General features: G+C 51.3%; 9 protein-coding genes and 1 non-coding gene across 10 annotated transcripts; 6 read left to right on the forward strand and 4 right to left on the reverse strand.

Moving 5' to 3' along the window:
* Positions 1 to 1,008, forward strand: CC77DRAFT_1057059 (N-terminal nucleophile aminohydrolase; the record flags this gene model as incomplete). Its single annotated transcript, XM_018527972.1, has 5 exons — positions 1 to 7; positions 72 to 134; positions 212 to 306; positions 359 to 571; positions 622 to 1,008. 5 exons carry the CDS (start codon positions 1 to 3, stop codon positions 1,006 to 1,008), a joined length of 765 nt encoding a protein of 254 aa, XP_018390691.1.
* A 904-nt stretch (positions 1,009 to 1,912) lies between these two features.
* CC77DRAFT_309212 (hypothetical protein) lies at positions 1,913 to 3,094 on the forward strand. Its single transcript, XM_018531194.1, has 4 exons — positions 1,913 to 2,158; positions 2,253 to 2,484; positions 2,576 to 2,741; positions 2,800 to 3,094. Exons 1-4 carry the CDS (start codon positions 2,146 to 2,148, stop codon positions 2,926 to 2,928), a joined length of 540 nt encoding a protein of 179 aa, XP_018390692.1. The 5' UTR covers positions 1,913 to 2,145; the 3' UTR covers positions 2,929 to 3,094.
* CC77DRAFT_309569 (hypothetical protein) lies at positions 3,095 to 3,718 on the forward strand. Its single transcript, XM_018531195.1, has 2 exons — positions 3,095 to 3,614; positions 3,667 to 3,718. Exon 1 carries the CDS (start codon positions 3,260 to 3,262, stop codon positions 3,548 to 3,550), a length of 291 nt encoding a protein of 96 aa, XP_018390693.1. The 5' UTR covers positions 3,095 to 3,259; the 3' UTR covers positions 3,551 to 3,614; positions 3,667 to 3,718.
* A 725-nt stretch (positions 3,719 to 4,443) lies between these two features.
* CC77DRAFT_309606 (60S ribosomal protein L33-A) lies at positions 4,444 to 5,306 on the forward strand. Its single transcript, XM_018531196.1, has 4 exons — positions 4,444 to 4,679; positions 4,725 to 4,777; positions 4,830 to 5,033; positions 5,083 to 5,306. The coding sequence occupies exons 2-4, from the start codon at positions 4,753 to 4,755 to the stop codon at positions 5,178 to 5,180; spliced, it is 327 nt and encodes a 108-aa protein (XP_018390694.1). The 5' UTR covers positions 4,444 to 4,679; positions 4,725 to 4,752; the 3' UTR covers positions 5,181 to 5,306.
* Positions 5,307 to 5,473: 167 nt separating this feature from the next.
* CC77DRAFT_t10 lies at positions 5,474 to 5,572 on the reverse strand. Its single transcript has one exon. It is a non-coding gene; the product is annotated as a tRNA-Ser (tRNA).
* A 1,154-nt stretch (positions 5,573 to 6,726) lies between these two features.
* On the reverse strand, positions 6,727 to 7,563 carry CC77DRAFT_1090830 (hypothetical protein). Its single transcript, XM_018529539.1, has 2 exons — positions 7,214 to 7,563; positions 6,727 to 7,166 (listed from the first exon to the last, which is right to left on the reverse strand). Exons 1-2 carry the CDS (start codon positions 7,376 to 7,378, stop codon positions 7,038 to 7,040), a joined length of 294 nt encoding a protein of 97 aa, XP_018390695.1. The 5' UTR covers positions 7,379 to 7,563; the 3' UTR covers positions 6,727 to 7,037.
* A 4,503-nt stretch (positions 7,564 to 12,066) lies between these two features.
* On the reverse strand, positions 12,067 to 12,760 carry CC77DRAFT_309844 (hypothetical protein). The gene has a single exon (XM_018531197.1). It carries the CDS (start codon positions 12,673 to 12,675, stop codon positions 12,325 to 12,327), a length of 351 nt encoding a protein of 116 aa, XP_018390696.1. The 5' UTR covers positions 12,676 to 12,760; the 3' UTR covers positions 12,067 to 12,324.
* Positions 12,473 to 15,440, reverse strand: CC77DRAFT_1037418 (hypothetical protein). The gene is made up of 3 exons (XM_018527063.1): positions 15,342 to 15,440; positions 14,752 to 15,294; positions 12,473 to 14,458 (listed from the first exon to the last, which is right to left on the reverse strand). Exons 2-3 carry the CDS (start codon positions 15,287 to 15,289, stop codon positions 12,846 to 12,848), a joined length of 2,151 nt encoding a protein of 716 aa, XP_018390697.1. The 5' UTR covers positions 15,290 to 15,294; positions 15,342 to 15,440; the 3' UTR covers positions 12,473 to 12,845.
* A 169-nt stretch (positions 15,441 to 15,609) lies between these two features.
* Positions 15,610 to 17,357, forward strand: CC77DRAFT_980381 (vacuolar ATP synthase subunit D; the record flags this gene model as incomplete). The annotated part of the gene is made up of 4 exons (XM_018536058.1): positions 15,610 to 15,641; positions 15,695 to 15,783; positions 15,837 to 16,732; positions 16,787 to 17,357. 4 exons carry the CDS (start codon positions 15,610 to 15,612, stop codon positions 16,868 to 16,870), a joined length of 1,101 nt encoding a protein of 366 aa, XP_018390698.1. The 3' UTR covers positions 16,871 to 17,357.
* Positions 17,358 to 19,364: 2,007 nt separating this feature from the next.
* On the forward strand, positions 19,365 to 20,150 carry CC77DRAFT_1016244 (hypothetical protein). Its single transcript, XM_018524185.1, has 2 exons — positions 19,365 to 19,996; positions 20,053 to 20,150. Exon 1 carries the CDS (start codon positions 19,601 to 19,603, stop codon positions 19,907 to 19,909), a length of 309 nt encoding a protein of 102 aa, XP_018390699.1. The 5' UTR covers positions 19,365 to 19,600; the 3' UTR covers positions 19,910 to 19,996; positions 20,053 to 20,150.
* The last annotated feature ends 150 nt before the right edge of the window (positions 20,151 to 20,300 follow it).

Here is a 20,300-nt window from a genome sequence, read left to right on the forward strand (position 1 = left end):
ATGTCTGGTGCGTTGGAAGCTATAACCTGGTGTTTGCCGCATTCATGCTAACAGCTGCCCTCGTCATACAGGAAGCGCAGGCTACGACCGACACATTACCATCTTCTCGGACCAAGGTCGTCTATACCAAGTCGGTACGCACACTCTCGCACACACATACACACATAGCCCCGCGGCTTCACCCATCGAGCACCACTGACACATGCACCAGAGTATGCGTTCAAAGCGATTACGGCAGCAAACATCACATCACTGGGCGTGCGGGGCAAGGACTGTGCAGTAGTCATCTCGCAGAAGAAGGTGCCCGTACGTATGGCAGGTGCCGAGGGCTGCACATGGTACTGACACTTGCACACAGGACAAGCTCATCGACCCGTCCTCCGTGTCCCACATCTTCCGCCTGTCACCCTCAGTTGGCTGTGTCATGACCGGATCCATCGCCGACGCGAGAGCTTCAGTGAGCAGAGCGCGGGGTGAGGCTGCCGAGTTCCGCTACAAGTACGGCTACGAGATGCCCTGCGACGTGCTGGCCAAGAGGATAGCCAACATCAGCCAGGTCTACACACAGCGCGTAAGTCATGACATGGAAGCAAGGTGCGAGTGAATGCTAAGCAAGTGCAGGCTTATATGCGGCCGCTCGGTGTGGCCACGACCCTCATCTCCCTCGACTCGGAATTTGGCCCCCAACTGTACAAGTGCGATCCAGCTGGCTACTACGTAGGATACAAGGCAACAGCCTCTGGCCCAAAGACGCAAGAGGCGCTCAACTTCCTCGAGAAGAAGCTGAAGAACAAGGAGCACGCTGAGGGTAACTGGGAGGAGGTTGTCGAGCTGGCAATCACCGCATTGAGCACTGTCCTGTCGGTCGATTTCAAGAAGAACGAATTGGAGATTGGTATCGTAGGAGGACCCAAGACCAATGGACAGGAGGGCACAGACCCAACCTTCAGGGCGCTGACCGAGGAAGAAATCGATGAGCGACTGCAGTCAATCGCAGACAAGGACTAAGGAGCCACGGCCGTGGGGCTGCAAGGAGGATGTGGGTCGCTGAAGTATGACCGAGACGTGAACCATGACGATAACAACAGGTAGCATGATACGACCTCTCAGACGTCAAAAGTGCTCCAGCAGCACCATGAATGAAGACGTTAGACTGTACTCTCCTGCATAAGCGCAACTGTGAACGAAGCAGCCGAACCGGGGACCAGAAGATGTCGTAAGTTCAGCCATGACTCAACTTGCCCATGACACCAGATTTCCATACCACCTCAGCTGCAACGGTCTGCAACAACTCAGGAACTGTCCCATCGACGTCATACTACTGGCTCCTAGTCGTCGGAGTGCCCAGCATAGCCGTCGCGTGGCTGATCGTGGCTTTCGCGAGCGTTGTTCGTTTGAACGCACAGGTTCAACCCTACGCGGGCACGCACTTTTCACGTTCACACTCAGCGGACGACCACGCGAAGGCCGCACCGCTAATTATAAGCATCAGCCAATCAGAGCGGGTACTGCGGCTGAGATACACGCCTTGGCTTGGCTGCCTTACCCGATGCAGGCTACCAGGGCTTGCTCGCTAAACTACATTGCGCGATGTGGCGCTTCTAGGGCTGCTGAAAAGGTCCAGCACAACGCTGTCCATTCCAGCTGGAGAGCAATGGTAGCGGAGGGTCGAAAATAGGCATGGTTAGACGCAGACGCACGGTTCCTGCATGTTTGGCTATCCCGTTGTAGTGGAGACTGATACAGATGGTCATGTTACTATGCCGATTCTCACACCTCTCCACAAGCCTCCAAGTGCGGGATGCCAGTTTGTGAGTGGTGTATCGAGGTAGGGCCCTAGTACAGCTGGGAGCTACTCGCGGTCCCAAAGTGGAGCTCGTCCTTATGGTAGCGGCGGGAGCAGCCCTGCAGGTATGGCTATTCCTACCCTACGCTATCGAGAGCCTTGCTCATGGACACTACCACCATCATCATCGTGAATACATGTCTTCTACATGCTATATAATACTTGCCACGCCGCCACCCTTCACCATCCATCCACAGCAGCAAGCCTCAGTTCCATTCCATCATCTACAACTTACTTCTTATTAGCCACTTCAACAATCTGTCGCTAGCCGATCTTCATTTCGAAACACCAGAGCCATAATGTCTGACGGTCGTAAGTCTCATCCTGCTCCAGCACGAGATTCTCATCTTTTCAACACCACCAAACCATACTACCATCAAGACTGCGCAGACTGACACCATCACAGTCAACGATGCCCGTGCCATGCGCGTTGCCGAGATCATGACCGACTTCCGCAACCTACAACACTACCTCGTTCAGTTACGCGCCACACCCACTGCGGAAGAGTATTACCTTGAAGGTTACTCCCTGCTCAGACAGTGCACCAGCGAGGCACAGACTATCCTCCAGACACCTTTCTCTGGCAGTGCCAGCTCGGGTTCAGGGGACCCCGAGTCTGAGAAGCAGCAATTGAGGGCGTGAGTCACTCCTTTCTATACCATGTCAAGTTGAGAGAGTGTAGAGAGAGGTTATGCACTGTGTGGAAGAAGAGCTGACAAAGTTCTGCAGTATCATCACAGACGCGGCTGTACGACGCTTTCAATGCCAACGCGCTTACTTACGAGCTCACGCTGGCCTCCGGTGGATGAACAGCCGCAACAGCATCTTACGAGGCCAGAAGCCCAATGCGAGCCATTTGGGTGCGCTTCAGCAGGCTGATGCTACGATGAGGAATGTACGTTAGATGAGCCTTGCGAGTCTTGACAGGATCCTCACTGACAGTTGATTCATAGGAACTACTCGCAATCAGCGATGCCTACGTAGAAAACACGCTGCGTGCTGCGGATGCCGCACAAGGCAAGTGGCTGAACGAGGATCCTTCGCTGGCGCAGATTCAACAGATACTCATGTCCCGACGATGAGCATCCAGACATCGACGACACTACTCGATTGTAAAACGGGCCCGACTGTACGGTACGATCGTTTTACTGGAACGCTTCACGACTACCTCCATCTCTCCATACCGCGGTGAACCCAGTCACCTCTACGTCGTTTTCCATACATTTCTCGTCGGACAGCCCTCCTGTGGCAGGTTATGCTTGCGCGTTCTTCTCGTATGTCCGGGTCACTCGATCACTCCTCCATTTCCAGTGCTGGTCACATTGTTCGGAAAGCACACACTTGTTTCTTTGGGGTAGCCTGGGACGATAGCCTGCTTTAGCGTTGGCGTTGGCGTCTGGAGTTTTTTGGTGCATGGAACAAGTTCCTCTCTTCTGGGAAGTCCAAGCGACTGGTCAGCAAGTCAACAGGTATGCGAAGAATGGCATAGCAAAAGCATGGGAATCTTCGGGGATATATGACCGATGGATCTTTATTGGAGTCTTTCTTTTGTTCTTACCCATTTGCTATCAGTTGCTGCTTTTAGGCTGCATTCCATGTCCTAGTCTCTCTCGAGTTCTTCTATTCTATTCGCCTCTTTGCTTCTTTTCATGTCAATATTATAATTTCTATTGGTATCCCAGCACGTTTGACACCACCTCATAAAGACACACACCCATACTAACCACCCCCTCACCAAGAGTCAGAAGCCGAAGCAAGGGCGACTTGGGTAACTCGAACCAACTGTCTTTAGCGTTACGCACTAACCTTCAGCTTGACAGGCACCTGCGAGTCGAGCTCGTACCATCGAATCCCATACAGCGGAGCCGACCGGTCATGCACGTGGACGACATGCAACGGAGCTTCTACCAAACGGCTGGTCGTAGGGCAGATGCTTAGCGTATGACGTCTGCTACATTACGTCGTAGTAGTAGGGCTGAGCAGTAACGATGACTGTGTGCCAATGCGCTTCACAACGATGCAACCCTCTCAAGCCAAAATGCAACAACGCTGTAGTTGCTACTAGAAACTCCTCATCGATCGCACAAAGCTACCATCATCAGAGACGCCATGCACGATCATGCACCGCCCAGCATCATATCCACCGTTCCAAGCTCCATGCATTCGGCATCGCCTTATCAAACAAGGATTCCGGATATACTGTTCGCTTACGTCGTCTTCCCGCACGCCAGAGCTTGAACAAGACTAGGGGATCGTCGGGGTTCCCGAAGACGGTGGGCTTAGCGTGTCAAGCCACGCTTCGCTACCGAGTGGACGAATATCATGTGCGATAGGTGTTGCGACGCCGATGCACGATGCTAAGCTGCCTATTACTAGAAGGCGGGGTCGATATTCAGAAGAGGGGCACTTGAAGGTGTCGGCGTAGGCGCGGCAAACGACGTGAACCGGCATATCAGGTGCGAAGACGTCCACTTGTTTGGGTATGTATGGGATTTTGAAGTCGATATTGCCGCGTCACCTCCATCTTGCGCTTTTGTCGTGACAAGTTCCTCGTGATTGAGCAGAATCATTTTGGGATTTCTTGCTACCCTTGGCTTCTAATGTTCGCTGTTTGTCATGCTTACTTCGCTCCTCTAAATCACAGCATGACCAGAATGCTGCGTCCCCAGCTTGTGCTTGGCAACGCTCATTCACACTACGTAGAGCAATCTTCCGTGGGAACGATTCATTGACTCTCACGATCCAAGAAGCGCTAATTTTGAGCGAGAGGATACAGATTGTGATATAAGCTGTTGTGGTAGTCTGAACTTCGACGACCCATAGTAAACGCTAAGTAAGCATTTTACCGAACGCGCACCAATTGATCGAAAATCTCCAGCACAACACAAACAAGTACAATATTCGCAATGTCTTCAGAAAAGAGCCACCGCCGTAAGTAAGAACGGCTGCAATGATGTCGTGCACATAGTAACAATGTGTGCAGTATACGTCAAAGCCCGCCATGTCAGCTACCAGCGCGGCAAACGCAACACGAACCCCAACGTGAGCCTCCTCACGCTTGAAGGTGTCGACAACACGCAAGACGCGCAGTGGTACCTCGGCAAGCGCGTCGCGTACGTCTACCGCGTTGCAGGTAGCAAAGAGGATGGTCCTCGCGTGATCTGGGGCAAGATCCGCAGGACACATGGTTTGTACATCTTGTCATGCCAAAGTCACAAATGTTGAGTCAAGAACAGGCAATTCGGGTGTCGTCCGCGCTTCTTTCGCGAACAACCTCCCGCCAAAGTCGTTTGGTGCTAGCCTAAGGGTTATGATGTATCCCAGCTCAGTTTAAGAGTCGATGGATGGACCGGAATAGCATTGGGACGGCGTTGAGGTGATTCGGAACGGCTAAAAGCCATAATGGAGATTGCATTCTACATTTTATATATTATACCCAGCACAATGCAAAAACATTTCAGATTATGGAAGAGTGTGGATGTGGTTGTGTGTATGAGAGCACAACCTTTATGTGAAACGCTGCAAAATCGTCTGCGTTATTATTGCCTTGATGCTCTTCCCGTACTTCTGATGTCCAAAAAATAACTACTCACGATCTACAAGAATGTGCAAAAAAGTTGGTTGGTGCGACACCTGTGTGATTCGAACACACGCTCCCGAAGGAACTGGCTGACTTTCCTGTGAAGGACTAGCAGGCCAGCGCGTTAACCACTCCGCCAAAGTGCCAAGACTTACAGCTGTTGAGCCGCTTGATGACAAATCGAAGAATTTGTAGCTTATTATCCGGCATAACGATGTTGTGGTGCCGTGATCCTGCGTGGGTGCGAGATGCGAGAAAGTGGGTATGTGGGGTATGTGGATGTCTGGCAGCAACGCTACAACTCCGGCACGCGACTCAAATTCAGAATGCGACAACTTCCTCCTGGCGCCCATGTCGTACGTGCGATAAGTTACACTGTGAGAGACGAGGTGAAAAATTGGTTACTGCTCTCTCAGTGCCGCTGGGATAGACTAGGCCTTAGTGCGTTAGGACCATTGCAAAAAACCAAGGTTGTAGGTTTTCGGCGAGACACCAACGAAAAGATCAACCAGACAATTTTCAGATTTTTGCAATGTCGCAAGCGGTCAGACCGGGTTTCCTCGACGTAGTCACTCTCAAATCACTCTGAGTAGTGTTATGCGTAGGGACCGCATCCAGGAGTAGCCTCGTGCAATCATGAGCCAGGGCCAGATCTTGAGATCTGTACTGGCGTAGGCGATCTCAGCTAGACATACCTATGCGCTGTTTCAGGTCGTGATGTGACGGATGCTGCGTTGTTTTGTGACGACACTTCACCAGCCTCTGGCTCGCTTACATGCAGACCAATCACACGCCCCTCGTCCCTGCGTCCTGGAAGCGGCTCACGCTCCGCCTCATCACTACAACTCAACAGTTCAACAACACCTGGTTTGTCCTTGTTTTCTTTCATTGCGTGTGTGTACGTGAAGAGTCAGATGTGCGACGTGGCACCAATCCGTTCCTCCAGCTTCCTTTCGCCAAGATAGTCGTTGCATACATGACGGACCGGGTGCCCAAGTGCTGGGCAACACTCTTAGTTCACATTTCCGCTCACCAAACTCCCTCACCCTGGTCGTCTGGCGAGGCAAGAAGACAAGACGCGGATAATCAACCGCCAAGATCAATACAACAAGACTGAAATCACATCAGAAATAGCCCCCAGACCGCCTCCCTGTAAGAAGATATCGCTATACCCCCATACGCCCAGAGCGATAGCCTTCAGACCTCGTCTATCCTGCAAAATGGCTGTTTTACCCCAAAGAAAGTTCAACTTTAGACGGATACACACTCATTTGTGGACGCATTGGCAAATACGATGAACAAAAAGACCCTTTTGTGTTGGGACTAGAATACATTTTGCTGCGCTCCTCCAACAGTAAAGTGGTGGCTAGTGTGTTATCCATTCTGACAAGACCGAAGACGCCAAACCGAAATACCGAGACTTCATATAAATCCGTATACCATAAACTCGTCGACTCGTTTCCGCCCTGGGAAGACATGCACGCTAAAAAAAATACTTGACGAAAAGAGATTGAACGTATAATACGTGGAACTATGGGTATAGGGCGAATGCTCTTCGAACTCCTAGACCGGGAACTGAAGCGAAATCCACAGCTGTGTTCTCTGCCGCGGTCATGTACTCCGTCGTATCCGTTGATTTATTGGGATAGGTGCGTTTACGAAGACATTAGACTCGTCGGCGATGCGAGACTGTTTCTCTTCGTATTCTAAAGAAGACAACTTTAGGTCGTCGATTTGTGCCTGCTGAGTTAGCCTCCAAGCATAGTGTCATAGTAGAGTCAAGCTACCTTGGTCAATGGTGGTCCAATAGTGGTTATCAGAAACCCGTCGCGTCCCTGGAAGGTGTATGGTCGAACGATTGCATCCGGGCCGCAATGGTAGCGTATTTCGCTCTGGATAACAGCTCTCGAGATGCCGAAGCCTGGAACAAAGTACGAGTTGGGAACAGCCATGATGTTTATGTTGGAGCAATCACGTCGACAGGGTATCTGTTAGGTGGATTATGTGTTCGTGCGCTGGGAGATGATCGTAAGGTTGGGCACGCAGAAAACTTATACATCTGACCGACAGCCTTGCGACTGGCTAATCGGTTGCATACATTCTGTCTACACCGGTTCCAGTCCGGATGAGGATGCGATGCATCGGCTGCGATTAAGTCCCTCCGTTGGGCGTGGACGCGCACTGACGTTCGCCTCATTGTTCGCCTCAGAAGCCCAATCACCGCCATTGGGCAGCGACGAAGGCCGGGTCACACAACACCCTTCAAGGTTGACCATTCATAATATTTCCGCTGCATTGTTTGGTATATCTGCTACTCTTGGAAGGACTATGGCCGTTTCGATATGCTTCACATCTCGGCGCTAATATCTGAAGCGGCCAACACAGCTGCCACGTCTACAGAGTGGTGTTCTGTCAGGACGACTACGGATGTTTAAAGACGATCTCTTTGCCACCATACTCTCTGGCGAGTTCTGTAATGGGTCATTTCCTCTACACCCTTCCGCAGAGATCCAAGTCAGCCGGCTGATATTGTTCCTTCAAGTGCAACGGACTTCACACGAGAGACACCCTGGCGGAGACCCCCAATGCCGATCCATACCCCGGCTGAGCTTCCACGATAGGTGACACCCAGTCACCCCACGGTAATCGCACTGCATGAAAAAAAGTATCTCGGTGTCTAAAGTTGGGTCAAAGTAGCTTCACCGCTAGATCCGTTAAGCGAAGGATGCGATCGCGTCAGGGAGATCCCTCCAGGCACGCGACGCACTGGGTATGAATGCATCAAGCTACGAGCATGTCCCAAGTTCCATATATTCCAAGATCCGAGCCGAGACCCCACAGAACTCACCCTATGTATCTTAGTTGACGCAACGACGGTACCCGAGCAATTGGGCTTCTTCTACCGCAGACGGACTAAGCGCCAGCACGATGTGGCGAGTATACTATAACTAACTGTGAGGCAAGCCTGGTCTACCCCGCTTGTCATCAATGACCTACTTTGGTGCTACTGGAAGGGCGGATAGATTACGGCATGTACCATCAATGGTGAGAGGGACGTGGTCGACAATGCCCTTCGTTATCGCCTCGAATGTGAAGCTGTCCTGTCTGAGGTGTTCATGGGCTTTGTTCACTTCGGCATAGATCATCTCTCACACCCAACAAACCTAAGTCGAGCGCGAATCATTCCTCGAAAACATGGGATCGTCTTCTGAGCTCCATCGTAACGGCGGTCTCGGCTCTGAAACCGCCGCATGAGTCGTGTACACGTGTGCGACTACACGAACATGTGCCCAATGCCCAACATCCAAGCGTCCAGGTTCGATTACAACAATAAGCATCGCATTCTTATAGCAAGCCTAGCTACACTACAACAAACTATGCACCGGACTACCCCGCAGATTGTATCATGCAGTCCCCCCCATACGCCAGCTCACCTTGCATCCGTCGTCAAGAGAACGCCATCACAATACCTTATCCTACGTCATGTCCTTCGATGAATGAGACAAAACGATGCAGTGTGGGCTGTGATTTGGGAAGGAGAACCTGGTTTCCGGCCTCTCTGCGGGCACACAAGGTACCCTTGCGACCACGAATGCGTAATCACGCCATAGTTGAGTCGGTGCCCCCATTTCACCGACCTCATTGGAAGAAAGCGGAAGATGGCGCAGCCCGAGGTACTCCGCACCTAATACAATATTGGAAAGCGTCTACCTACCATAACTATTCAGAAGCGCACAGGGGACTTTCAAGCGGCCTGCGAGTGCTGCAACTAGTGTCAAGGGAAAGCACAGTCAGGTACGGAAGATCGTTGTAGGACTCTACATGCAAGGTACGGCGACCACTTTCAGCCAGGAACTACGTTTGTATCCAGGTGTTAGTTTCCTCAGACTCAACGACTCGTCATAGACTTTGAAAGCACAATTCTGAGAAGCCGTCTTGCTATCTCTTGGTCATAATGCGATTGGCCTCGAGCAGCTGTGTGGCAGTCGGTACGAAGAGCTTGCTCACCGGATATCGACAAGGCTCAATCTCTTTGTGGTTGTTGGAGATGATACCCTTGGCAACATCATCTATCTCCCTGTAGCCAGCTAGCCACTGTACAAGCATGTGCTGGCTGAAGTCCATGACTCTCACCGGAGCGCTACTAGATCGGCTGATGGTCCTTCGAAAGGAGCACTCCTATCGGCTGCCCGCGCACTGGAGACGGAGGGCCATTAGCCATCGCCATCTGCGACCTTCCTGACACCAATTTTCAGATCAACATACAAAGTACAATCCAGTGAAGTCGGAAATGCAATATGCATGGGACAACACACTGTCAAAGCAACACTCAACCTAGTCTAATGATGTGCAATCATCCTCTGTTCGACTTGTTAGAGACAGCCACCAGTACACAAGTCAGCAAGACTGCAGGTGGAACTTTTGGCATCACTTGTGCCACCGTCTTGAATGTGCTGTCATCTAGACCTTCTTTGAGCAAGGGAATCCTTTCAAACGAGAACTGTTTCAGGACAGTCACTCACGTCAGCTTCATTCATACCTCCACACCGCTGCCCTAATTCGGAGACCGAGATCCCACAGCCGCAAAGGCCTACGCATGACATACGCTTCATCCTGGGAGTGAATACGACTGGTCTATCGTTGACTAACAAAGGGCTGCTAAGTCCACAAGACTTAGGGGGCTTGGTAGTAGACACGGGGTTCATCCGTTCGTGTCGATAGGGAGACAACAAGACGGCAATACCGTTCGCGTCCGCCTCATCGAGCTACACAGGTTTAGTTCGCGACCCCCGAAAAGAACATCATTTATGGATCCAGTAACGGTATGTTGAGCGTGAACCGTTGATCTCGTGTGCCACGTCAACTACTCTGGTTGATGCGCGGTTACCTTTGCTAATCCCCGATGTAATGCATACGGCACATCGTTCGCGACTCTGCCTAGGATCCACTGCCTAGCCAATGGTCTCCAGAATCTTCTGTGAGCAGTTCTTCACAACGAGCGCTATCTGAAAAGTGAGGCTTTACAATTTCCGAAAATGTATTCATGTTTGCCGATCCGATTACGCCCAGGGCACGAATCGCTTCAACACGCGGCTACGCTCCCGAGCCGAACAACGTGTCTCTGTAGAGACGACAAAATTGAATAAATGTGTGTAATTGATTGTTCTCGAAGCAGGGCGACCAATAGCTGTCGCGGTGAATAGTCAAGCATTCTGAGTGTCGATCTTTAGAGATTGGCGAACCGACCCACTTCACTTTGCTTGTTGCGGCGTCGGACATGTGAGCCTCACAAAAACCTCGGCAAGCTCCTTAGACATCACGATGTGGAGCTGACCCGACCTCTTTCCAATTTTCAAAGGTGGCATTTCTATACTCGAACAAGAAACATGCAAAGATGGAGACACTCTGTCTTGGATGTTGTACTGACATTCTCTAGATGAGATAGTACTACGCTTGACATGTCAACCTTCTCCACACCGTTTTTCCAAGCTTACTTGGTCTTCATGGGTCCATGAGGGGTACGGATGATAACGTTCCCTTTCCCCGTTCCCATGGGACGTGAAGGTATTGTACTATGAGATCGTACATTGCATCACTTCTAACGATCAATAAACTGCACGATACTGAAACAGCCTTCTTCGCATCCGATCTGAGCACAAAAGACTCGTACTGACTTGGACTCGATAAGCCTCTTCATCGATGAAGACAACCTCGTTGTCCCAAGTCCTCAAAACGAGCCATGTTATAAATCGCAATTAGTCGCCACAGCAGTTTGCAATCTCGCAAACACGGCGAAAATACGCCGTTCATCGAATGATTCACAGGGCCACCGATTATTCCCAGCATACACGGGGGAAGCGTGTAGTTTATACAACTATCTGGAAGATGCAAGGCGGTCGAAGCAATACGAACGATGTGTCCACACCAGATTGGCTATGCTTCAACCAAGACAAAACAGCAGGCTGAGTAGCTGTAGGGCTCTTATCGGACGTCTGGATTCTCTCGAAGCAGCAGCTGGCACAGCGATGGATGCTGTGGATCTTGACGAAGCGGACGTCTGCCCTGTACTGGTAGCTAGTCTTCTCCCCGCCTCACCATCACTTTTACCTTATTGTCGGCAGACTTATTTTCGGCAACGATATTGGTAACATCGATCTCATCCTTAAGATCCTCTTCGGCCTTGCGCTTGTCGACTACCATGGGTTCATCGTGACCCTCAAGTAGCCCTTCCGTTGTCAACATCCTGTCGGTTTCGGATAGGCTTGCAACATTCTTAGCACAGGGAGGGCCTTCAGGGTCATGTATGGTTCTTCCTAGAGTATACACGAGATTGTCGTTCATTTCTCTTAAGTCTGAGTTGTTGCTGCTATACATGTCCATCTCTTCCTCTTCTTCCTCAACAGAGTTTGGACCAGGAAAGGTGTTATCATCAGCCAGGACAATTTGGCCACCTTGTTTCTGTCGACAACTTCCATGGCGAATTCGGTGCCCTCCAGAACCCTGCCCTCATTGTCCAACTCACAGAGCATATCCTATGCGGCCTCAGGAAACCTCGCCTGCATTAAGCTGTAATGAGGCACCACGTTGCCATATCCTGGACACGACTGTCTTGTAGACGCCGGTCCTGGAAGACATTTCGCGCAGCCTGTGCAGCATGTCGTGTTGGACGACATGTTGGTGCTTGCGCGCGCCGGTAAATTAGAGTCAAAGGGCGTGATACAGGTAGACGTAGCTTGCCATGTACGGCAGATTGAAGAATATCGGCCTCATTGTCTTGACGTATAATGTGATGTTGGTGCGTTTTGATGGCACCAGACCGGCATCTCGATCGTATGTTCTGACTTGAGTACTAGATCGGGACACAGGAACACTTTGGTTGCCTAGCCCAAACAACTGTTTAGAACGATGTGGGATCCCGGGACTTGCAAAATGATCTCATGGAAACATTCAAGGTACCCTGGTGCTTCAGACCTTTTCTTTTCATCACCTGCTTTTTAGCCTCGATGTCAAGATGTTGGACTGACATCACCATCGAACGCATGCTTAAATCGAAAACGCATACGAGTTTCTCAATCACTATTAAGACTATTTCAAAACACGCTACCGTTAAAAACAAGCAAGCAACGCAATTACCAAACTCAAATGCGCGCCTAGTCCGACCACAAGGGCCGTGAGGGGTATACAGCAATCGTGAATCATCCATTTTTTGTGCCCCTGGAGAACGCCAACAAGAAAATGCATCTTCCATCCCATCAGTGGTTCTAACACCGAAGAAAACAACGCATGGCTATGCAAACACAAGAGAACGCAATACAGTGATGAAAGTTGCCCGTAGGCGAGGAGTCTGACTCCAGCCAATCGTATTGGATTCATAGAAAGGATAAGAAGCGCCGTGACAATGCAATAAGAACGATATTTTTAAGGGGAAGTAGGGCTCGGCTCCTCCTCATCTGATTCGTAGGTGATGATAGGAGTTTGCCATTCGACGGTGAGCTTTTGTTGGTACTCTTGACTGTTAATGAGCTCGTCGAAAGCGGCTTGGCATTCATCGTCAAGTTCAATCATCTCCGCTACAGGCATGTCGTCCAGTATGTTAGCCATGGTAGCCGCAGAAGCAGCCATCTGTGCGGGAGTGGCGGCAAGAAGCGACTCATTACCAGCTTCAGAAAGAACGCTCGGTGAAGGGTAGGTCGCCTCTCGGAGACGAGAAGGCTTAGCAGGTGTGTGCTTCATGAGTCTCTGGCGCTGGCGCTCAATCTCATCTCCTGGCTGCTGACGGGTCGGGGTGGGAGGCGCATCGTCTGTAGACCCTCCTGGTAGTGGGGCGTGCGCAGGAACGGGGGCTGGTGGTGGTGGTTGGGTCCAGACTGGAGTAGCCTCGGTATCAGATGTCTCGCTGCCCATTGTTGAATCTTCTTCATCAGAGTCATCAGGAACGCTGAATGAACCCATGTTAGGGTTATGAGTGTGGGCGCCCTCAGTAGTCTCCTTGGTCGCAACTTTGAGAATCTCGCGGTCTTTCTCACGGATCTCTGCCGCGGTATCGTGTCCTTGCAATTCGCTGAAGATGTTACCGCCGGTGTTGTGTGACATGGAGTTGGAGAACATGGGTGAGGGGTCAATTGAACGACGGGGGTGGAAGTCGCGGATGGAGGCAGACTGGCCATGGCTATCAAAAAGATTAGGAGAAGCACGCGCGCTGTTGCTGGCGGCGAACTGCTCGTCAATGGTGGGAACTTCGTCATCGGTAATAGTGACATCGTGAGTCTTCTTGTGCTTTTTGGCGGCATGCTCTTCTTCCTCGGCTACAATGTCCATGTAGACGGCCCAGACTGGTACTTCATCTTCATCGTCCAGATCGCCAAGGGGGTCGCCAAAGCCAGTCTCCCAAGGCTTGGCTGAAGGGAAGTTTGACAGGTCCTTGCATAGGACTGGTGTCTCGAGACGCTTACGCTTCTCGCGGAAAGCGGGATCGTTCCTCAATGTGGGGATGATTTGCTTGGCCCACTCTTCTGCTTTCTGTTTGTCCTCACGGTCGATGCCTCTAAGTAGAAGATTCATCAACGGGTTGGTGGGCACACGCCTCTTTCTTGGTGTCTTGACGCGCTCGCCAACAGGTGTGGGTGGGAGTGATAGGGTCTCAGTAATTGTGTCCTGAGGTGGTAGAGGTTTTGTGACGGTGGGTGAAGCGACCTCGGGGGTTGGGGGTGGTTTGGGGGTCGAGGAGAAGAGTTTGGATTTTAAGGCGGAGAATGACCTGCTGAAGATATTGGATGGTGTCGCGACGGGGCGATCAGGAGTTGCTGAGACCTCCTGAAAGGTTCTCTTGACAGACTGTTGTGGTGAAGGTTCCATAGCAACGTCATTGTCTTCAAATGTTTCACTGTCGTTGCTTGGTGGCTCGATACGTCGGGTCTCCTTGGCGTTGCTCTCGATCTTGTGGAGGAGCGCCAGAGCTTCCTCATTGCCGTTTACAAACACACCCTGTGCTGGAGATGACTCGCTGATTCCTACTAGTTCACTGTCGAATTCTGCGTAGTTAACGTTAGCCGGGAACCGTAGCTATGACGTGAGAGGTTTCGCAAACTTGTATGCAAACGCGTATTTTCCATGCGCAGACGGAGGTTCTCGCTCTCATACTCGGCCATCTGCTGATCTTTCTGATGCAACATCTCGGCGAGATTCTGGTTGCGAGCCTCAAGGTCTGTCACACGCGCGCGGAGGTGGTAAGTCTCCCTGAGCTGCGCCGCGTTCTCCTCTTTGAGAATCTCATTGTCGATCGCGTGTTCTGGGGGTGGGTTGCTGTAGAGAAAACGGTGCTTACTTTTGGTGAAGAAGAGGCCCACGCCATCTTCGTTATCGGCAGCAGCCTCGTCTTCGCTGCTCTCAACAGTCGTAGCCGCCAGCTTGGCAGCAACTGCTTTTCGCTTCTGACTGGTGGCCTTCTGCCGGGCTGTACCGCGAGCCTGCTTCGCAGGTTTTGTCTGTTCTAGACTGCGCTGTGGTGAGGCCTCTACGCCTGCTGCTTTCAATTCTGCGCGAGCGGCTCTGGTGAGCTTCTTGGCCACGACGGGAGCTTTTGCCGTGGTGGTGGTTGTGGATGATGTGGTTGTTGTCGCAGTGACTTGGGGCGCGGCATTTGCGCGTGACGTAGCGCGACTCTTTGTGACTGTCTGCTGCGACTCCGTCACGGTCTGCGACTCGACCTTGGCAGCCTTGGGCTTGCGGCCCGGCTTCTTCTTGGGTGCCGTCTCTGGAGCAGGCGATGCCGACTGTGAGCTTTGCCTTGATGCGGACTGCGAGGACTCGGTAACTGCGGCGGCGGCGGTGCGACGCGTAGTGCGCCGTGTAGTGGTAGACATTGTGCCTTGATGGGGTCAGCAAGAGCGATGCGCAGCAGCAGCGGGGACGTACGGGGCAGTTGCGATGCAATTGCCAGGAAGCAGTAGATGATCTGATGCCAGATGCGACTGCGTGGGGGAGTTGGGATGGTTGTGGTGTTGGGGTGTGTGTTGGCAGAGGAAGTTGCAATGGAGTTAAGAAAGTTGTCACTGCACCTCCGGCCATTGGGGCTAGCGCGTCACCCCGGCTCGAATCAGGCGCGACACGGGCCACGCCTTGGCATGACGACCAAGCTGGAGCTCTTTGCCTGCGACAGTCGACAGCAGTCAGCATCAGCATCATGGAGGGCCTTTACTACAACGTCAAATACGGGTACGAGACACGCCGCTGACCTGTTCCTGTCCACGTCTAACCAGTTGCCGCAGCTACATCGAGGGCATCGTGCGCGGTTACCGCAATGCACTGCTCACCAGCCAGAACTACAGCAACTTGACCCAGTGCGAAACCATCGACGGTACATCACAGCCAGTCGCCGCTGCCTTGGGACCCTCGCTAATCATGTTGTAGATGTCAAGCTGCAGCTCTCGCCCGCGTACGGCGACTTCCTCAACTCATTGCCCCCGAACCCGTCGACGTCTGCCCTCGCCGCAAAGACCACCGACAAGCTCGTGGCCGAGTTCCGCTATCTCCAGGCCAACGCTACCGGCTCGCTCTCCAAGTTCATGGAATACCTCACGTACGGCTACATGATCGACAACGTCGCGCTGCTGATTACCGGCACGCTGCACGAGAGGGATACGCGAGAGCTGCTCGAGAGGTGCCACCCACTCGGCTGGTTCGAGACCATGCCGGTGCTGTGCGTGGCGACCAACATCGAGGAGCTATACAACTCGGTTCTGATCGAGACGCCGCTCGCACCCTACTTCAAGGGCTCGCTCAGCCACCAGGATCTCGATGAACTCAACATTGAGATTATCCGCAACACCCTGTACAAGAACTACCTCGAGGACTTTCACCAGTGGATCAACTCTTGCTCTGACATCGCCGGAACACCCACGTCAGACGTCATGTCCGAGGTCTTGGAGTTCGAGGCCGACCGCAGGAGCATCAACATCTCCCTGAACTCGTTCGGCACAGAGCTTTCCAAGGCAGACAGGAAGAAGTTGTACCCAGCTTTTGGCAAGCTGTACCCAGAAGGCACTTTGATGCTATCGAGAGCAGATGATGTCGAGGGTGTGCGTATTGCCGTTGAGAGCGTCGCCGACTACAAGATGTTCTTCGACCAGACCGGTCTCAGTGGAGGTGGCGGTGGCGGCGTAGGCAACATGGCTGGTGGTGTTGGTGGTGAGACGAGGAGTTTAGAGGACCTCTTTTACCAGAAGGAGATGGAGATCTCCAAGCTCGCATTCACCCACCAATTCACCCACGCCATTGTCTACGCATGGGTAAAGCTGCGCGAGCAGGTATGTTGCCAAATCTCACCATGAAGAGAACATGCCGACTAACATGATCTACAGGAAATCCGTAACATCACATGGATAGCCGAGTGCATTGCGCAGAACCAGAAGGAGCGCATTGGCAACTACATCAGCGTCTTCTAGGTGTACGCATCATTGTAGTAATAGCATGTTTGGGTCCAAGTAAGGAATATCTTGGCTGGCGTTAGGGTACGGTTCGTATATCCAACTTTGTTAGATTGCATATCTTCTCACATGTGTCTTCTGTCTTCGTCGCTGTTCCCGTTCTGTGTCAGATGTTAGGAGACCTGTTCTGTACTTTCACCGCCTCAAGTATCGTCTTGCCCTCGTCATTGTCACCAGCTAACATACAGCAATTCATCACCGTGTCCCAATCTTGATAGCAACCCAGACATCTGTGTGATATGGAGTACTCGCAGATTCGGTTTAGTCAGACCTACAGCATCCAAGTCTGATATTTTGATCAACAATTCAGCTTACAATCGCTCTTATGTCATAGTGGTCGTATAATAATTGTCATTGGTCATACTTGGAATCAATAATCGACTCCAACGAGACCCCCGCAAAACAGATATCAGCATGTCATAGTCTGTACGACACATGTGAAGAGTAGAAGAAACATGTGAATGCTCCAAGCCCTAGCCCTAAGAGAGCACGTGAGGTCATCAAGAGCGTCGAAGCAGGAACCATATGTATGGATTCGAAAAAAGGTCCTTTCGATAGCCTATAAAACATGGTATATTTCTTAAAGCATTAGATCAAGTATATCAATACGAATAATCAGTTGGCAAGCAAAGGGGCAACCAACTCAGCTACCGATGGGGCGGGTGTTACAAAGAACGATGATCATGAGAATAGTCAAGAGACTAGAAACGATCATGAGTAGGTCAACAACGGAGAGGGCGAGAGTGAGGAGGCTGACAATCGCTGCAAAGAGCGGCTCACGCCTTCACTGATCAGTGCAGCATGTTCATCGTAGGCTCAGGACGATCAGCACATTATCCAGACAGAAGCCACCCTCGCTGACGACGATGTCAACACATTAGCCGTGATCCGAGACTATCTTGAGAGGTTTCAACCAAGCATAGTTCTAGTAGGTCGTACTAGCCCTTCGCAGCCATCCTCTTCTTAACCCAAGTGCCCATATGCCGAATGAGGCTGGGACCGACATCTAAACGTAGTCGTGGTCAAAGTTTAGATGCAGCTGTCGTAAAGGAGGCCTAAGGGTCAGTTTCGTGCAGGAGGAGAAATTGCAGAATGCAGTGATCCTCAGAAAAAGTAAACTGGCATGGAACCTTGTGGGGACGTAAGAAGAAAGTATGTAGCCTTGCGTCTAAGGTAATCTGATCGACGTCTTCGCTTCAACGCTAGCATGTTTGAGGCAAGTCAGCTCGTGTTGGGGTAAATAGTGTTCGAGGGTCTACTGAAGTTGGTGTGGACCCTAGTTGTGGAAAAGGAAAACAATGGCGAGTGTGCATGTGCGTCATGGCGCTAAGGTGTGACAAAGCTCACGACGGTGTATGCACTTCGCTCATCCTTATTCATACTGCTGCGTTGCGCGTACACCGCTTTCAGGCAAGACCGTAGTGATGGAGTTCGTCCTAGTATTCCTAGACTCGCTCTTAGGTTGCCTGAAATGCATGTTTCTTGCTGACCACTGACTTGGATGAACAACAGCTCTAACTCCACATTTAGAAGCTTCCTAAGGGGTCTTATCAGCGAGGTTAACACGACGAGCAACTCTCGTCATCCTCCGTCATTTGGCGGATACATTATCTCCGAAGAAAAGAAGTGCTTAGGTGCGAGGGAGGGTGGTATGGTACTGCCGAACCGAAGTATGAAGCCCCTAAGAACTACCGCTTTGCAAAACGAATGCCAAACGGCCAGCTAAGGGTTGTTTTCAAGGGATGGTACCCGCCATCGTGTCTCCAGCGTGCAGAAGTTGGCAGTGTTGCGAAAGCCACGCGTGTTCAGGTCACCAAGTTTATTTTCATATCACCAAGTTTATTTTCATGTCTGTCAAACTTCGTGAGGACATGGCTCATTCTTGTGGGCCTTACTACTCAAATTTGTACGCTTACTCATGCCTCAGTATCTTCTCGTCTCTACTTTAACTGTAGTTTCAGTCTTGGAAACATAAACTCCACGATCTCTAGAGGTCACACACTTGTCTCTATATCGCGAGCTTCATTTTCAGGTACCGAGGCGCAGGTCATGTTTGCTTGTCTGAACAACAACGTGAAAAAAAGGTCAAAATAGACCCTGAGCTGAAGAGAACTCGGGGTTAGCGAGCATTCGCTACGTGTATACATGTGCTCCATGCGAGTCACACACAGTTCATCTGAAAGTCATACCACCGGAATCGAAAACATCCACCATCATTCGCTAACTGCAGCGCACAGTACCATGCGTTCTAGAGGAAAAAAGAAGACAGACACCGCAAGAGCCTCCTCCAAGCCTAGAACGAAATTTTACAGTTTTACCCTGAATTAAACGTCGTACCATGGATGTGCCGAAAAGAAAAGAACAACAGCCGATGGCTTGCAACGGGGACGCAAGAGGGCAGTGCGAGGTAAGTCGTTCGCAGCGAATGTTTCAACACACGAAACAACAGTAAGTCCAGCCTCACGGTCTTCACCGTTTTTTATTCCGATCTCGAACCCTGAATATGCTAACCTGAAGATCGGGCGAGTATGAATGCAAGGCGAACTCAACCTCTCCCCACAGCGACGATAGCAAGTATACTTGTGAAACAGATGGCCGCATCAATGACCCTGGACCCTAGCTACTGCTACTATACTCAGGGCTTCGCCATAGAGTTCAGTTTCAATACCTGTTACCACTAGTAGTCCCATGCCTCAGCCGACAATCACCGACCCTCAGCACCTTGCCTTCCCGTCTCTATCTTCATCCCTTCCGCTGAAACCACCCCGCGACCACTCCGCACGTGCAGTCCAACCTAGTCTCGCCATGCATTCCCGGTCCATTTTCCCTCGCTTACGGCCCAAGCTCTCCTCCCACCACCTACTATTCTTCCTCGTCTCGTACGTAACCCACCTTGACCACGAAGCTACTTGGCCCGAGCCTGTCTATGTATGGGACCCGGTCCAGAAAGATTACCAGAGCGCATACCGAGTATCCGAGACTATACAGGAGTGGTAAAATAGACGAGGGAAAGCGAACCATGGTGCGGAATGGGCAATATGTCAGGTAACCGAGTGTATGATTTGAGGATGTGCACAGAATGAACTACACGGGTGAGAATGAGATATGGGACTATCTAGGTGTGATGTTCAGTGAGCTACTTTTCTTTGTTGTACTACAGAATCGACTTATCCTGCTCAATCAGCAGGCAGGCGCACGAAGATAGTCGAAGCGGTGTTGAATTCATGTTCCAAACGGATAGTATGAACTCAAATTAGCGCGCACCTACTCCCGCTGTTGTGAACCTACCTAGATACCAAACCTGACTATTACGGGAGAACTTTGGCAGTAAATGCGCGATGTGCAGTCCGCCGAAGAAGAACTGAGGAAGGAAGAGAAGAAGGTGAGC

This window comes from Alternaria alternata, assembly GCF_001642055.1.
Source record: "Alternaria alternata strain SRC1lrK2f unplaced genomic scaffold CC77scaffold_2, whole genome shotgun sequence".
Classification (NCBI taxonomy): Eukaryota; Fungi; Ascomycota; class Dothideomycetes; order Pleosporales; family Pleosporaceae; genus Alternaria; species Alternaria alternata.

Coding starts and splice junctions, on each gene's coding strand:
- CC77DRAFT_309212 (XM_018531194.1), top strand. Junction 2,485..2,575: donor GAGAAGCAGCAATTGAGGGC/GTGAGTCACTCC, acceptor AAAGTTCTGCAG/TATCATCACAGACGCGGCTG. Junction 2,742..2,799: donor CTGATGCTACGATGAGGAAT/GTACGTTAGATG, acceptor GTTGATTCATAG/GAACTACTCGCAATCAGCGA.
- CC77DRAFT_1037418 (XM_018527063.1), bottom strand. CDS start 15,289: ATGTCTACCACTACACGGCGCACTACGCGTCGCACCGCCGCCGCCGCA. Junction 14,459..14,751: donor GGGCCTCTTCTTCACCAAAA/GTAAGCACCGTT, acceptor TTAACTACGCAG/AATTCGACAGTGAACTAGTA.
- CC77DRAFT_309569 (XM_018531195.1), top strand. CDS start 3,260: ATGGAACAAGTTCCTCTCTTCTGGGAAGTCCAAGCGACTGGTCAGCAA.
- CC77DRAFT_1016244 (XM_018524185.1), top strand. CDS start 19,601: ATGCCTCAGCCGACAATCACCGACCCTCAGCACCTTGCCTTCCCGTCT.
- CC77DRAFT_309844 (XM_018531197.1), bottom strand. CDS start 12,675: ATGGAAGATGCATTTTCTTGTTGGCGTTCTCCAGGGGCACAAAAAATG.
- CC77DRAFT_1090830 (XM_018529539.1), bottom strand. CDS start 7,378: ATGGCTGTTCCCAACTCGTACTTTGTTCCAGGCTTCGGCATCTCGAGA. Junction 7,167..7,213: donor TTGGACCACCATTGACCAAG/GTAGCTTGACTC, acceptor CTAACTCAGCAG/GCACAAATCGACGACCTAAA.
- CC77DRAFT_309606 (XM_018531196.1), top strand. CDS start 4,753: ATGTCTTCAGAAAAGAGCCACCGCC. Junction 4,778..4,829: donor TTCAGAAAAGAGCCACCGCC/GTAAGTAAGAAC, acceptor CAATGTGTGCAG/TATACGTCAAAGCCCGCCAT. Junction 5,034..5,082: donor CAAGATCCGCAGGACACATG/GTTTGTACATCT, acceptor AGTCAAGAACAG/GCAATTCGGGTGTCGTCCGC.